General features: G+C 31.7%; 2 protein-coding genes across 5 annotated transcripts; one reads left to right on the forward strand and one right to left on the reverse strand.

The window, feature by feature from the left end:
• On the reverse strand, positions 5,059 to 11,717 carry LOC109350937. 4 transcript variants are annotated; one of them, XR_002108155.1, is made up of 9 exons: positions 11,599 to 11,713; positions 10,070 to 11,202; positions 9,536 to 9,654; positions 7,781 to 8,584; positions 7,377 to 7,689; positions 7,117 to 7,282; positions 6,862 to 6,967; positions 6,598 to 6,767; positions 5,059 to 5,221 (listed from the first exon to the last, which is right to left on the reverse strand). XR_002108155.1 is itself a non-coding variant. In XM_019592248.1 (8 exons), the coding sequence occupies exons 2-8, from the start codon at positions 10,904 to 10,906 to the stop codon at positions 6,653 to 6,655; spliced, it is 2,460 nt and encodes an 819-aa protein (XP_019447793.1). In that variant the 5' UTR covers positions 10,907 to 11,202; positions 11,599 to 11,713; the 3' UTR covers positions 6,483 to 6,652. The 4 variants fall into 4 exon arrangements, 3 of the variants coding, with proteins under 3 accessions (XP_019447793.1, XP_019447795.1, XP_019447794.1); XM_019592248.1 differs by lacking the exon at positions 5,059 to 5,221 and having other exon boundaries at positions 6,483 to 6,767; XM_019592250.1 differs by lacking the exons at positions 5,059 to 5,221; positions 6,598 to 6,767; positions 6,862 to 6,967 and having other exon boundaries at positions 7,120 to 7,241; positions 11,599 to 11,717.
• On the forward strand, positions 5,228 to 6,095 carry LOC109350939 (histone H2B, gonadal-like). The gene has a single exon (XM_019592251.1). The coding sequence runs from the start codon at positions 5,250 to 5,252 to the stop codon at positions 5,868 to 5,870; it is 621 nt and encodes a 206-aa protein (XP_019447796.1). The 5' UTR covers positions 5,228 to 5,249; the 3' UTR covers positions 5,871 to 6,095.

Raw genomic sequence — 14,868 nt, forward strand, 5'->3', positions numbered from 1 at the left:
ATATATATATATATATAATATATATAGCATAATTATTGGAGTTTACAGGTATGTGTTAACGTTTAATATCAAGCAACTCTATCATTTGAGCTGAAAACAAATCTGAATATTAGTATATGATCATATTATTCCAATACTTTTTTTTATAAACAAACGCATTTCATTAAGCTAATACACGAAGCATATGAACACAATATAAAGGATAACCCAAATGTAGAAAATTATGATGGTGAAGATTGGTCAAATTATATTTCAAGTATAAGTGATTCAAACAATTTATGATATAAACAAATTTTGTTATAAACGATAAGATAATAACAACTCATATAATAATTAATAAGATAAACATAAATTATAGATAAGTGTAAATAAAATGAAACTAACAAAATCATAAATGAGTTAATGTTTTACTAATCCAAATATCATCTAAGACATTCCTCAAGCTAAAGTTTGGTAAGATTTAATCTTGTTATAAATAATTCCTTTAAAAATGAAAATAATCAAATAATTATATCGGTTCTACAAAAAAGATCATTGAAAGGTGTTGTGTATTGCAAAATATGTTGACATAACCAACACTAGAATGATTGTCGTCTCGTTGATGTGAAATGAAGTTATTGTTAATATAACTCATCGTTGGAACAAAAAAACACTACCAGAATGATCGATGAAGGAAAAATAAACTATTAGTATGATTACGATGAGAATGATCTTCGGTAGAAAAAGAAGTCATTATTAATATAGCTCGTCCAATGAAAGAAAAAGCATCGACAAAATGAACATTAATGAGAATAAAACACAATGATATAATCACCACGATAATGAACGACAATGAGAAAAAGGATTCATTATACTAACATAGTTCATAAATGAGAGAAACATCATTACCGGAATGATAGTCTATCTGAAGACAACCATATTTTTAAATAAAGGAAGAATGTGATTATGTATTGGAGCGTGTTGATGTTTGCTTGTTTTTGCATATAATATGAAATTGTAAGATTGGAAAAAAAACTTATGAATACTATCGAGAATGCGAGATGACAAAGGGAAATGATTAAGGCATGAGTTCCATGTGTCTTTCCATAAAGAAAACAATCTCCCCTTCAAGTGTGGGTACCACACACTTTCCGGTCCGCTCCCCCTTGTCCAACCAAGGGGGAGTTTCATTGTTACATGGGTATGGGAAGAGTGAAGAGTCACAAGTGAGACACCACATCTTGAACCAAAACCTTAAGGCATTAGTTCCATGGGCCTTTCCTTCTTATAAACTCTTTCACTCCTCCCGCATATCCAATGTGGAACTTCACACTTGAATAAACCCAACAATCCCCCTCAAGTGTGGGTACCACACGCTTTCCGGTCCGCTCCCCCTTAAGTCCACCATGTCCCAGCCGAACTATCGGCTCTGATACCACTTGTTGGACCACACTGCTACCGGGGAGCCTCCAACCATCGGGGAGTTTCATTGTTACATGGGTATGGGAAGAGTGAAGAGTCACAAGTGAGACACCACGTCTTGAACCAAAACCTTAACACATATCATAACAGAATAGTGACTAAATAGGTCATAGATGATGAAACCACCTTGATACAATCTAGAAGTTTAAGATAGTAAAAATTGATTAAACTCAAATATGAGTCAGTCCAACAATTTATTATATAGACAAAAATTATTATAAACGTAAATTATGACAACCCAAATAATTACTAACAACCTAAATATAATTTACAGAAAAATTCAAATAAAATGAAAATACCTAATTCATAAATAAGATAATATTCTATCAATTGAAATATATGAGATTTAAAACTCATGAACACCATATCCCAATCAACTAGAATTCTAATCCAATGACAACACTTAACCTTAATAAGACCCAAACAAAGAAATTATTGTTGTTGTCATTCACATATGTTTATTCACTTTATTGTTGTAAATTTCATACTCCACATTCCAATCTTGTGTGAGGGATGTGTGCCAAAGTCTCATATCACTTCATTAAATATGTAATAAACATAAATGGCCACATTATTATGAGAGCTAGCTAGCTTTTGTAAAGGGGTTACACTGAATATGACACTTTTATAGGAAAAGAAAATTTTTATTGAGCATTACAAGAGGTATATGCATTGAGACAAAAAAAAAATACAATGACCATATCAAATACAAAGACCACCCACACTTCTTCAATATGACATGATGGTCTTTGATATGGTTTAATAGTGTCACCACCAGTGCATAGATTCAAAACTTTCTAGCAACACACAATTATTCTAATATGATAGAAAAAGTAGTGATAGATTGTGTTTTCAGTTAGGAATGTCCAATTATTTTGCCATATGTAATATCTTCATTGCTAATATTTGTACTTCTAGATAATGTAAAAATAATTGCTTCCAAAGGTTTCAAAGGGCACTCATATTCAACAATTAGTTTGGATGAATGATAATTGGGCAAAAAAGTAGAAAAGAACAAATTAAAAAAATGAGAGAACAAAAGGTTTTTAAGTAAACATTTTTCTTTCAAGAGTTGTTTAAAATGAAGGTCATGCAAATTTTCAGAGCTAATAAACACTGTAATTTCTCTAAACTTGAAGATTTTCTAGAGTCATAAGTATCCAAAAGTATTAATGCTTGATCATATCCTCTTTCATTTTTTTTTTGGGTGAAGCTTCCTCTTCATTTTCTTTCTTTTGGTTTTCTTTAGTTTAATTTCTTTCCCTCATGTCTTTCAAAAATATCTAGAAACTACTATCATAATTGAATGCTAAATATTGTAAACATCATTTAAAATTAATACAATTCTTCTTTTGCCTATCATAAATAAATGAAACTCTCAAGGTTTAAATTTATGATCAACTTAGGGCAAGATTTTAGGAAGAAGGATGGATAGATCATGTGACCCAAATTTCCATGGAAGTGGAATAATTGACATGTTAATTTATGATTTTTTAAGACTTAAAAGTAACAAACTTAATAAAGGAAACAAAACAAGTATAGAAAGAACGTAGGGAGAAGTGAAATAGGGAAACCTATTCCATCCTTGGAAGCCAAGACAAACACTTGGTGAAGAATAACAATATGATATTATTCATTAGTAATTGTCAATTGGTTCCCAAAACGTAAATTTCAAAAGAAAAAATAAAATAAATAAATAATGATTGGAATGAATTATGATTCATCTTCCATCTCAATAATTTACATCTTATTGGTAAAGAATAACAATATGATATTATTAATTAGTAATTGTCAGTAAACAAGTGATTGAAGATGAGAGTTGATGATCGCTTAAGAGAATTATATAAATAGTAGTATTTTAAAATTGTATTGAGGTTTGTTACAAAATGTGAACATTTTATATTTCTCCCTTCAAGTATTCTTTGGAACTTAAACCCAATCTCAATTTATAGAATTTCGAAAAAGTAAAAAAATGCAAAATAAACTTTAATAAAATAGTTTTGAAGAGTCAAGATACACTTTTTATATTCACAAAGTATATTATCATTTTCATTGTAGAAAATTGATAGTAACTTTATTTTTTATTTAATATTAATACTATTTTGATTTTCCTAAAATTATATCTTAAAATAAAATGGAAAATAAACCAATAATTCCGACCATTATTTTTTGACAATATTATATAAATATTAGTATTTAAAAATTAAATTGAGTTCTTTTAACAAAATAAATATTTTTTTAATTCTTTCTCAAACTTTTGTTTGGAATTTAAAGTCATTTTCAACTAATGAAATTTTGAAATGTCAAATATACTAAATAAAATTGAAAAGAAAAATTTCGGAGTCTCAAATCATACTTTTAATGATTCTTAAGTTTAATAAAATTTTGGCTGAGGAAATTTGATATCAATTTTATTTTTTTATTTGAAATTATTAGTACTATGATTCTCGAAAATTAAATTTCACAATTAAATTGGAAAATAAATAAAAGATAATTTGACTCTCAGTCATTATAATTTTAAATGAAAATGATGATAAATATTGATAAATTGTTAATAATAATAAATAAAGGTGAAAATAGAATAGAGTTGGTTTTTTAGAGTATTGTATGGTAATCAAATCAATATTTTTAATAAAAATGGAGATTTTTTTTCTTCTAAAACTATCTTTTGGAACTTAAAATCAGCTTAACCAATAGAATTTTAAAAATATCGTACATACTAGATAAACTTGAAAACAATTGTTTTAGGAGTCTCAAAATATACTTTTCACCCTCCGTTATTTTAGTACAATTTTCAATGATTATCAATTTTATTTTTTATATAACCCACTTGCTTAATTCATGTTAATGATGATACTAGGATGTCTTGGTTTTGATCTTTTTTTCTACCATCATTTATTTACATTTGTTTAAATTTCTTATACACAACAAAGGTGTCTCTCTCTCTCTCTCTGTATCAATAGAGTTGCTTCCATTTTCATTTATCAATCACATATTTCATGGTGCCTATGAATGTCAAGTGAGAATAAATAAATCTCTACATTTTGTTAATACATTTTTAGCTCATATCTTTTTATTGTATTAAAAAATCTCAATACTAGAATAACAAATTCAATGAATATAAGTCATGGGGTTCACCTATCTAATAGACTAGTCTTCTAGGCTAATTCTCTTCATATGCTTAAATCCTAACAATTAGAATTTTGAGTGAGAATAGTGTCATGGAAAAAGTAGGTTGGATTAAAGTACATTATTAAATATCGATATAGTGAAAGTCATCGTGGATGCTAGTCCTTCAATGGTGAGATAATGTTAGGAGTCTCATATTAAGTAGAATAACAAACTCAATATAATATTTATGTCATGAAACTTTCGTACCTAATAGACTAATCTTTTGGTTAGACTATTATGCTATACTTAAGTCCCAATATATGCATTGATATGCATAATAACCCGTTCTTTTCCTCTTTATCTTATTGTTTTACTTTTACATTATCACATTATTTCACATTTTTTATTGGACAAGGGAATTAGTTTACATTGAGTTAATGATGTAGGTCACCCTTATTAAGGAGATTTGATCTTGAAAAAACAGTGTGGGACATCCCAATCTTCCTACAGAACTTACCGTTCACTTTTAACCTCCACGTATCTACTTCATTCATGACAACTAGACACGTAGCTCCTACATGTCAAGATTTAGCAACACTCCATCAACCTTCATAAACCAATATTCCTTTGCAGTTTTGTGTATAGAAATCTTGAAAGGCAAAGAAAGTAATAGTTATATGTCTCCAAAGCGTGTTGAGAAGTTGGTGGTTAAATCCACTAGCAAAGTTGTGCAACAAAATGTGGAGGTTTCAGTTGTAAGCAGCACCAAAAGAGCAACCAGAGGAAACAAAGATACTCTCATAGGTGAAGAGGTTGATACTCTAAAACAAGAGAAAGTGAGGGTCATTCCCATTCAAGAAGTGCCTCCTAAAACCAAAGAGAATGGACAAGAAACTAGTGAAGATAGTAGAGTCCAAAATGAAGCAGAAAATGGGGTTAAGAAAGTGAAAAGGGGTAGGATTAAGAATGAGAATGATGGTGGAAAAGAAAAAAGGAAGAAGAAAAGAGGGAGAAGAAATGGTGAAGGGTATCAGAGATATGTGTATAGGGTGTTGAAGCAAGTGCACCCTGACCTTGGAATTTCTTCACAGACCATGACTATACTAAATAATTTGTTGAATGACATGTTTGAGAGGCTTGCAAATGAGGCTGCAAAACTGAACACATATGCAGGACATATGACATTGTCATCAAGGGAGATTCAAGGGGCAGTGAAACTGGTTTTGCCTGGGGAACTTGGGAAGCATGCCATTGCTGAAGGGGCCAAAGCTGTCACAAACTATATATCCTATGTATGAATTATGATGTTTGGTTTATGTTTTTTAGTCCTTAGGTTTATATGCTTCAACCTCTTGTGTAGTTAGTAGTTGTGTGCTGTGTGCATATGCATGAGTGTTCATGCATGTTTTCCTTTTAGGAGTTGTAGACAAGTGGAATGGTTGCCTGGTTTGGGAACTGTGTCATTGGGTTAAGGTTGTACATACCTAGTTCCTGTCTGTAATGAGATTGCTACTCTTTTGAGATTTTTGGTTGCTCATTCAAAAGTTTGCATTCAAGGTTCTTGGGCATTGAAAAAATGTCCAACATGCACAAGTACTTATGATACCACGCTTTATTAAAAAACCTTCATTCTATGCGTTAAAAACAATGTAATTTGTATGGATAAATCTAGATCCTCTACAATATTGGATGGGATTATGACACGTGTACTTCGGAAAAAAATAAAAATGTAGATTTTAAATTATTTTTTAAAAAACATCAACTCTCCAGTATTGGACTCTCCAGTATTGGTATGGATTGGTATGGATGATAGGGAATGGTCTCCAACTCATGTTATGATGTGTCTATTTCTTCATCTGCATTATCTACTCCTATGGCTGATAACGCTTCAGATAAAAATCACAAACACCCAAATCAAACGGAAATATATTTTTTATTCATTTCATAATCACTGATATTCCACTGCTGCACTCAACATAAATACAATGATCCCAGCAAGATACAAGAAAATCTTAAAAACAGTACCTGGAAACATCCAGGATATAGAAGTTGGTATATGATGACCTTATTAATTTCAAAACTATATAGAATAAGCACGTATAACTTCCACTACTGGTGCATAACACATTGGACATTTTCTTCTACTTTGGAGCAAATCATTGGCACATTTTGAACATGTGCACATGTGCCCACATCTGCAACAAAAGCACAAAAGTTATGTTAAGTGACTAGAATCAGGTGCAACGTGCAAACTGGTTACTGATTTGTCAAACTGATACTGAATAGTACCTGTACAACAAAGAATCAATATTGCTTTCACAGCACATGCAGCAAACTCCTTTTCTAACACATTCCCAGTTAGATTGGCCATTTTGTGAATCATGGTCATCTATTCCTGTAATTAATTTAACATGGTCTTCTAAGACTATCAGCAGAGAGAAACTAAAAAACTAACTTTCAGAAAGAATAGCAACACATGTTACATAGAAAGAGTGTGGGAAAAAAAGGGCTATGAAAAATGAAGGGGTAAATAAAATGGGAGACCTGATGAAGTAGTTGAGCGATTTAGAGCAGCAGAAACTTCTTGCTTTATTGAGCGTTGCAACTCAAGCTGCATATCCATACAGGTCTCCATCATTCTCTGCATATTATTCATCCTTTGCTGTAGCCTAACCATGTCAATTCTCATGTCACCAATGATATCCCAGTCCTGCCAAATTTAAATCAGATAAGATTATAAAGTAGACACATTACTGTCTACACTATGGGAGGACATCAGCTAAGGAAAAGCATTTATGTCTCACTATTCCTAGGCGATGATTATTTATGTCATTCTGTGACCAGTTGTCATGCCGCGAGTGCCGATCCCATTGAGGTCGAGGTGGTGGTGGTGGTGGTGGCGGCAAGGGCAGGTCAAGTGGACTATTAATAGTATCCTCCGGACGAGTAATCCGATTTCTGCTTTGCTGCTCCAGGTCTTGTTCTGTCGAGGGAGGAGAGATTGGTTCTTGCAGCTCCCACTGAACAGGAGCATGACCTTGCCTTTCAACATATGATTGTATCAATTGGTCAAGACTTTCCCGAAAGCTGCTATGGAGGAGGTTTGAGACACTTCTCCTGCAAAAAGAAAAGAAAGGTTCATTCTGAATTACTGTTTTTCATTTTAAAAATATAGATCTGCTGAAACTCTCCATACATATCTGCATACCTGCTTAACAGTTCCCTGAGTTCAACACTGTACACATTGTTGTCATCTGGAAAATAAAATCCATGAACTCTACCATCTTGAGCTACTTCGTGATCGGAAGGTGCTCCTAACCAAATCTCCACAGCCTCTTGAAAGTCACCATCTTCTTGCCACATTTCAGGTTCAGGGGCTTCTTGCAGACGAGAATTTACACCATCTCCTAAAGTGTTTTGGGGCCATTCATTCGATATGCTACTGAGCTGATTACCATCCACACTTTCCACAGTACTATTTCTCCATTCAACAATATTGCCCTCTACATGAATGTTGTGATTTGATAAATTGCTTTCATCATCCATTATATCAATCACCTCTGGTTGCTCAGTATGCACACCAGTTAGTTCCTGCATATTGCTATGCCTGGTATCTTCAATTTGCAAGCTTTGTTGGGCAAGATCATTAGCAGTGCCTTCAGTTGGCATCATATCAATATTTTGTTCACTGCTATCACTTCTTGTGACCCCAATACTGGATGATGATCCCCATTCTCTTGTTTCTCCATTAGCATTAGAATCTTGCCAATCTAAATTCTCACAAGCAATTCCTAGTGAACAATTTTGTACACCCGATATCCCAGGTCTATCGTCACTTCCCCTGTTACCAGCATCTGATTGTTCAGAATGTATAGTTGGGACCATATGCAGACTGCTAGCTCCGGTTTTTTCAATGGTATTTACATCAATATCACTGACAGATGAGGTATCGGATAGGTTGCTCGTTGCTTGACTGCAACCAGAATTGTCTTTTCTAGAAAAGAATCCTTCCCTGTTCAGAAGTCAAGCCAACGTTATTAGCATAGAGCATTAAATAAAACAATATATATGAAGGAGGGAGGAAAAAGGAGCAGTAGCTTTAAGTGTAAAAGCAACAAACAATAGCTACACTGAATTTGATTAAAGAAAAAAAGGTACAGAAGATTCAATCTGAGGACAAGGTGAAAAAAGAAGGGGGGATTTTGACATGTCATTGTCATTAATTCAAAATAACCCTCAAGCAGTGGTTGTCGTCAACCGCCAATCTGTCATTTCCCAACAAAATACACTAAAAAGTATACTTCATGTATAGTATTACTTTATTTCTCAACTAAAACAAATAAAACCTTATTCCAATCAACTAAAAAAATACGTGGAGGCGAGTAAAACTTTCATAATTATGAGAATACCTAGTTTAAATAAACCATCAAAATATATATTTTGATAATAAAAAGATTCACTTTCATTTGAATGATTTAATGTCAGAGGATGTTTTAAGTTGTATAAATATGTTTCAGGTGGCACCATTAGCTCAGCAATATTTTTGTTTCAGTCTAATTTCATAAAGCTCACAATAGCAGAAGTTAAATCTTCTGTAGTATCAAATTGAAGTGACTACATGATTGAAAAAGAAAATATAACAGATGTGTGCTAATATGCCCTTATAATTTAGGTTAGAGACTGAAAAGGAAATATCTAACAATAAACTTCTTAGACATTCAAACGATGGATAGCAATAAGATAACATAGCAGAAATTCAGTACATGCCAACTACAAGGATCCAAAAAATAGAGGAGAAAGTCTGCAGAAGATGTTAAACCTAATTAACGGAAAGACAAAAATTGGGAAAGCCAAAAAGTCACAAATTATAAAGTTACGAGAGAAAGAAAGAAATCCAGTAGAGTTCACATCAAAACACAATTAAAAGTTTCTTCTCAACTTAATAGCATTATGAACTGCATACCTTAGACCTGATACACTCTGTTTTTTCCTCAATAAGCCTAATTCACTTTCTGCAATTGAAATAGACCTGTTATTATCAACTGATCTATCATTTCTCAAGAACCTTCCTCTGAGCAATGCCTGAAAATATTTTCACAAGCAATCATCAATTGCATGAGCAAAGCTCGGATTCAAATGAAATCCTAGATTTTAAACTTTGTTCGAATGGATAGATAGTATTTTCCGTTTTCTTCTCTCTGGGTTTTAAACTTCCCATATTTGTATTTTAGATTCTGGCAATGAGCTTTCCTGATTCCTACATACAAGACACAAATTCTTTGTCTACTATGCCTAGAGATAAATGGTTGCACTTTAAGTTCCCCTGGAAATTGAGATTATAAAATTAAAACTTAAGTGTTTACTTACAGGTACTTTCTAACTCAACTAATACAAATGATTTATTGATTAACAAAAAAATGGTCTAACTTTCACATTTATAGTACAGGAAAAGTGAAGAGATATGATACAAAAGATATAAATCAGTTGGAGGACAAACCTGGATGCGATTGCGATGAGGGAAATGAGAAACGGCCTGATGGTCCAACAATTCCTGAACTTCTCTCTGTCTTTCCATCTCAGCCTTCTTAAGCATATCAAGTAGAACTTGTCGGCCACATATTTTGCGGATTCCCCTCCGTGTATGCTCAGGTTGGCCCTCATTCGGATTAACAACAAAGCCATCACGTACACTTTCAACTTGGGTACCAATTTCAGAAGGCCGTTCTTCCTTATTATCCCCAGAAGAAACAGCGCTCTGCTGGCCACTTGTTTGTACCAAGTCCCTCGTGACACTCACCCTTTCCTGCTCAACTTCCTCAAGCCATTCTCCTCTTGAGCCACTATTTCCTCGGTAAATGTTTGATGCATGATCCCTATCACCACTAATCATCCACTCCCTGAAAATCTGCCTCACTCTCCCCCTTTCAACTTCTCCTAAATTGGAAGAGTTTTCAGAACTAGAATTGTTTAATTCCACATGTTCATCATGTGACTCACTCTGACTTTGTAACTGTGAACATGCTTCAGATCCATTCTCCCCCAGAACTGCATCTCCTATCAAATGTCCTTCTCTTCGACGGATATCAGGCATACTTTCCTGAGAGAGTTCCGGAACCAACCCATCACTTCTTTCTTGAAGCAACGCTTCTCCAGATCCTCCTTGAACTTGACTCACCAAATGCTCATCTTCAATCTCTCGCCATATTTGCAAGATCGAAGAAGGCTGGGAACTTCCTCTCTCTCCGTCTCCTCGCCTCCCGGGTGACTGAGAAGGGGAGTCCCTAAGGAAAGTAGAGTCAACCACAGCCACACTGTGCACACCAGCAATAGCCATTTCTAATATAGTTTTTTAACCACCATACAAAATCTTTTCATGCTTAACCCATCTGATTCAAATGCAGTAAAATTTGCATAGCAGGAACGGGAGAAAAATCAGAGATTCCAGAACCAGGTCAATTTACAATTCCATGAATTTGAATCATATTTAGCATCAGCATTAACATTTTCTCTCCTAGCTAATGTCAAGCAATCTTCAAATTACAAACTCAGTCCCATCAAGGAACGGAATTACAAAAAAATGGGAATTTCCAAATTCCTAATAGAATCAATTGCTGCTAACTCTACCTTAACCTACCAAAAAATAGAGGAAAACAAATTAACACAGATTTTTTTACTGAATAAAAAAAAATTGTTCAGTTTATTCAAACAAACAAAATCCAAACCAAAAATATAAGCTCTATTATAATATAATCCATATAATATAAAATATTTAAAATTCAATCATCACCATTTCACTTCGCTCACACAAAATCCAGAAACGGAATTCCACCGCCGCCACAAACAAAAAACACAAAAAGCAAAACGACGCAGAAATCAGCGTTTCAAATTACTCAATTTTCCGATAAGAAAGAAAAAACGGCGAAATCAAAAAACGAATCCAAAGTAATAAACAACACTTTTAAGTTTTAAGTAAGCGATTAAAATATAAGCGTGAGAATGAGTGTTAAACATGAAAAAGGAAAATACCAGTGAAGTTAGTTCTGCTTTTGATTTTGAAGTAAAGGAAAAGAAAAACCCTTTTCTGTGATTGTGAATCAGATTCTGAGCGTGACGCAAGGAAAATGGAAGAGACAAGATTGAGAGCCAGGGACAAAATCTCAATTGTGTGAGAATGTGAGATTAAGCTATATGCTCAAAGTGCAAATAACATAACTTGTGGGACTAAACAATAAATTACTGAATAAACTACATTATTTGTCAATGTGTCCTTTCAAAATAGTATATTTCTCTCACATCCCCGTTTATTTTTTTGTCAAGGAAAGTAATTAATAGTTAGAATAAAGTATTTATTAATATAATGAGATAAATTTTTGTCATATTTAATCATTATATATAAAAATATCTCTAAAATTACACAAAATAGTACACATGTTATACTTTTACGGATTGTATTAATAAATTCTTTATTCTCGTTAATATTACTTTACTTTTGAGATGTGTTTTCTCTCATCATCATTGTTACTTAATTACTTGAAAAGTTGGTAAAATTGAAAGGATTTGAGGTGGCGTAGACCTACCACCAAGTGCATTTCACCTGAAATGAATATAACTCATCTTTAAAAAATAATAAAATATTTTTCTGATGATTTTTTTATGTAGAAAGCAGAATATAATTTGTAATGTGGTCAAAAACAAAAATGTTTTTTCTACACTTAAAAAAGTATGAAATACTAGGAAGAAAGTGGGAAAATAATAAATATAAATGATAATGTATTGTACAGTGTTGTTAAAATTGTATCGGTTATTAAACTGGTCAGGTTACTGGTATAGCAGTACAGTGGTTCAGTAATTAAACTGCATGCCGGTTAAACTGAGCATACCTACTTATATTTATATATATATATAAACCTATAACAAAAAAAATTCAAATAGGTAAATACTCAAATTTATAATCTATATTCATAATTCACATAAACAAACAACTTTAAGTCTTTAATAAATTCAAAGTCTAAATTACAAAACATATATCAATCCAAAAGTATCACTTAACAATCGCAATATATAAATAAATGAAACAAGTTCACAACTCATTCTACAAAATAAATAAATTTAGAGTTTTAACATTTAATACCAAGGAGTCAAAGTTGTTTCATATCGATATTATATTTTTGTACCAAATCCTATCTTCAGACAGTACTCCAATATTAGACAAATGTCACTGAGATTACACACAAATTTTAGGAACCAAAAGGTATAATCTAAGTATGCCTTGAAAGCGTCTGCCTTAAAGAGTTGGAAATATGACCTTGTAATAAGTTTTTAAATTTTTTTCAAAAAAAAAATGTGTATAAACCGACCGGTTCACCGGTTTTCCGGTTGAACCGGACGGTACGGTATGATTTTTATATCATTGCACTATTGTGATAAGAAGGAATATGGAATGAATAGGTAAAATAAGAGGTAATATACCAATAAGACATTTGCCTAGTGATATAAGGTCTCGCTAAATCCCAAGATGACTAAAAGGTCAATGATTCGTATTCTATGAGCAATACTTGTTGAAAGGGACATTAATGAACCAAAAAAAATCAATTTCTTAACCATAAGATGAAAGTTATCTATGGTAATACCAAGAGATAAAAAACAATGTGTAATATCTATATCTATACTATATATAAAAGCAAAATATGATGTAACTTCCACCGTTGTGTAATTTTCATTTCCTATTTTGTCCTTCACGTTATTTAATTTTTACAAAAAACCATATAATCATAATTAACAATCACCAACACATTAATTAGCCACATCTCTCACCTTAAACTAAACATTATCATAAACACACACAAACTATAATATAAAGTATACCAAATACAACAAATATATTATAATTACAAAAAATGAAATTTATAAAAATTAAATACGTAGTATCAGGCACGAAATGCCTATACACACTAGTATTATACAAATGAAATTGTGTAATGTGATAAGAGATATATAGAAAGAAAAAAAGGTATAATATCTATATCTATACTTCTATACTATATATAAAGGCAAAACATGGTGTAACTTCCATCATGGTGTAATTTCTATTTCCTATTTTGCCCTTCATATTATTCAATTTTTACAAAAAGGTCATATAATCATAAATAAACATCACCAACACATTAATTAATATATCTTTCACATTAAATTGATAATTATCATAAATATATAAAAATTATAACAAATACATTCTAATTCAAAAATATATATAAAAATTGAATACGTAGTACCATGTAATATTCGTGCCTGTACACACTAGTGTTATATAAAGGAAATAATATGATGTCATTAAAGGAGTGGTTAGAAATAAATAATATGTAGTTACACAATAGTGATTGTGGTAGGAATGCAAAATTGGGATGAAAAAAGTAAAAGGAAATAGAATGTAAAGGCTGAGTTGTGATAATAAGTAATAATTGATTTTTCCTACTCATAAAATAAAGTTATATATACATGGATAAAAGTACAAATAATTGGGGCTAAGTGTTATAAAAATTGGTTCAGACTTACAGATTTAATTGTGTATTGGACATTTAATGATTTTGAGTCTCCAATTTAACCGGTTTTATAATAAAATTTGGTTCAACACAATTAATTTAAGCCTAAAATTTATGATTCGGGTGGTCGAATGTATAACACCTATATTTTTTCTAATGTGAATTATGAATTTGCTTAGTCTATTAAATTGATTTTTAGTATATAATTGAGAATATGTGTATTTAAAACATTGTACTAAAGTGTAATGTTTTCTTTTTTTTTTTAAATCTATTCATATATTTTTAGAACATGAGATTTTGAATATGAGTATGATATAATATATTTAGGATTAGTAGCATAGTTAGATTGATTCTTTTAAATTATAAGATTTGTTATAGGTTTATCAATCCAAATTGCCTTATAACTAATATAAATTTTTGGAATAATAACAATGAGAAATGTATTTAGTAATTGATTAAAATAGAATAGAATAATATGTTATTAATATTCCTATAATTCTATATGCATATTTTATGGATTTAAAAATAGTTAAGAAAAATAAAAATAAAAGCCATTGTCCCTTTCTTTGGGAAAGAAACAGAACGTAACTTTTGGTGAAGGAGAAGAAGGAAGTGGTGAGCATTCTCTTCTTCCTCTTTGTTTTTCTTTCCCTTTCTCTCACTCTCTTTCTCTCTTTCTTCCTTTCTCTATTTATCTCTACCTTCTATTGAGTGAAGGTGTAGCAAAAAGGTGAGTTCCTTTTGTTGGTATTTTGTT

The sequence above is a fragment of the Lupinus angustifolius genome, chromosome LG06 (assembly GCF_001865875.1).
Source record: "Lupinus angustifolius cultivar Tanjil chromosome LG06, LupAngTanjil_v1.0, whole genome shotgun sequence".
NCBI classification, from domain to species: Eukaryota; Viridiplantae; Streptophyta; class Magnoliopsida; order Fabales; family Fabaceae; genus Lupinus; species Lupinus angustifolius.

Bases quoted from the DNA above. Each gene is read 5' to 3' on its own strand.
- LOC109350939 (XM_019592251.1), top strand. From the start codon at position 5,250: ATGTCTCCAAAGCGTGTTGAGAAGTTGGTGGTTAAATCCACTAGCAAA.
- LOC109350937 (XM_019592248.1), bottom strand. From the start codon at position 10,906: ATGGCTATTGCTGGTGTGCACAGTGTGGCTGTGGTTGACTCTACTTTC. The intron at 9,655-10,069 runs GTTTGTCCTCCA...AAATATTTTCAG, and splicing joins CTCATCGCAATCGCATCCAG to GCATTGCTCAGAGGAAGGTT. The intron at 7,690-7,780 runs GTATGCAGATAT...TTCTTTTTGCAG, and splicing joins CTCAGGGAACTGTTAAGCAG to GAGAAGTGTCTCAAACCTCC.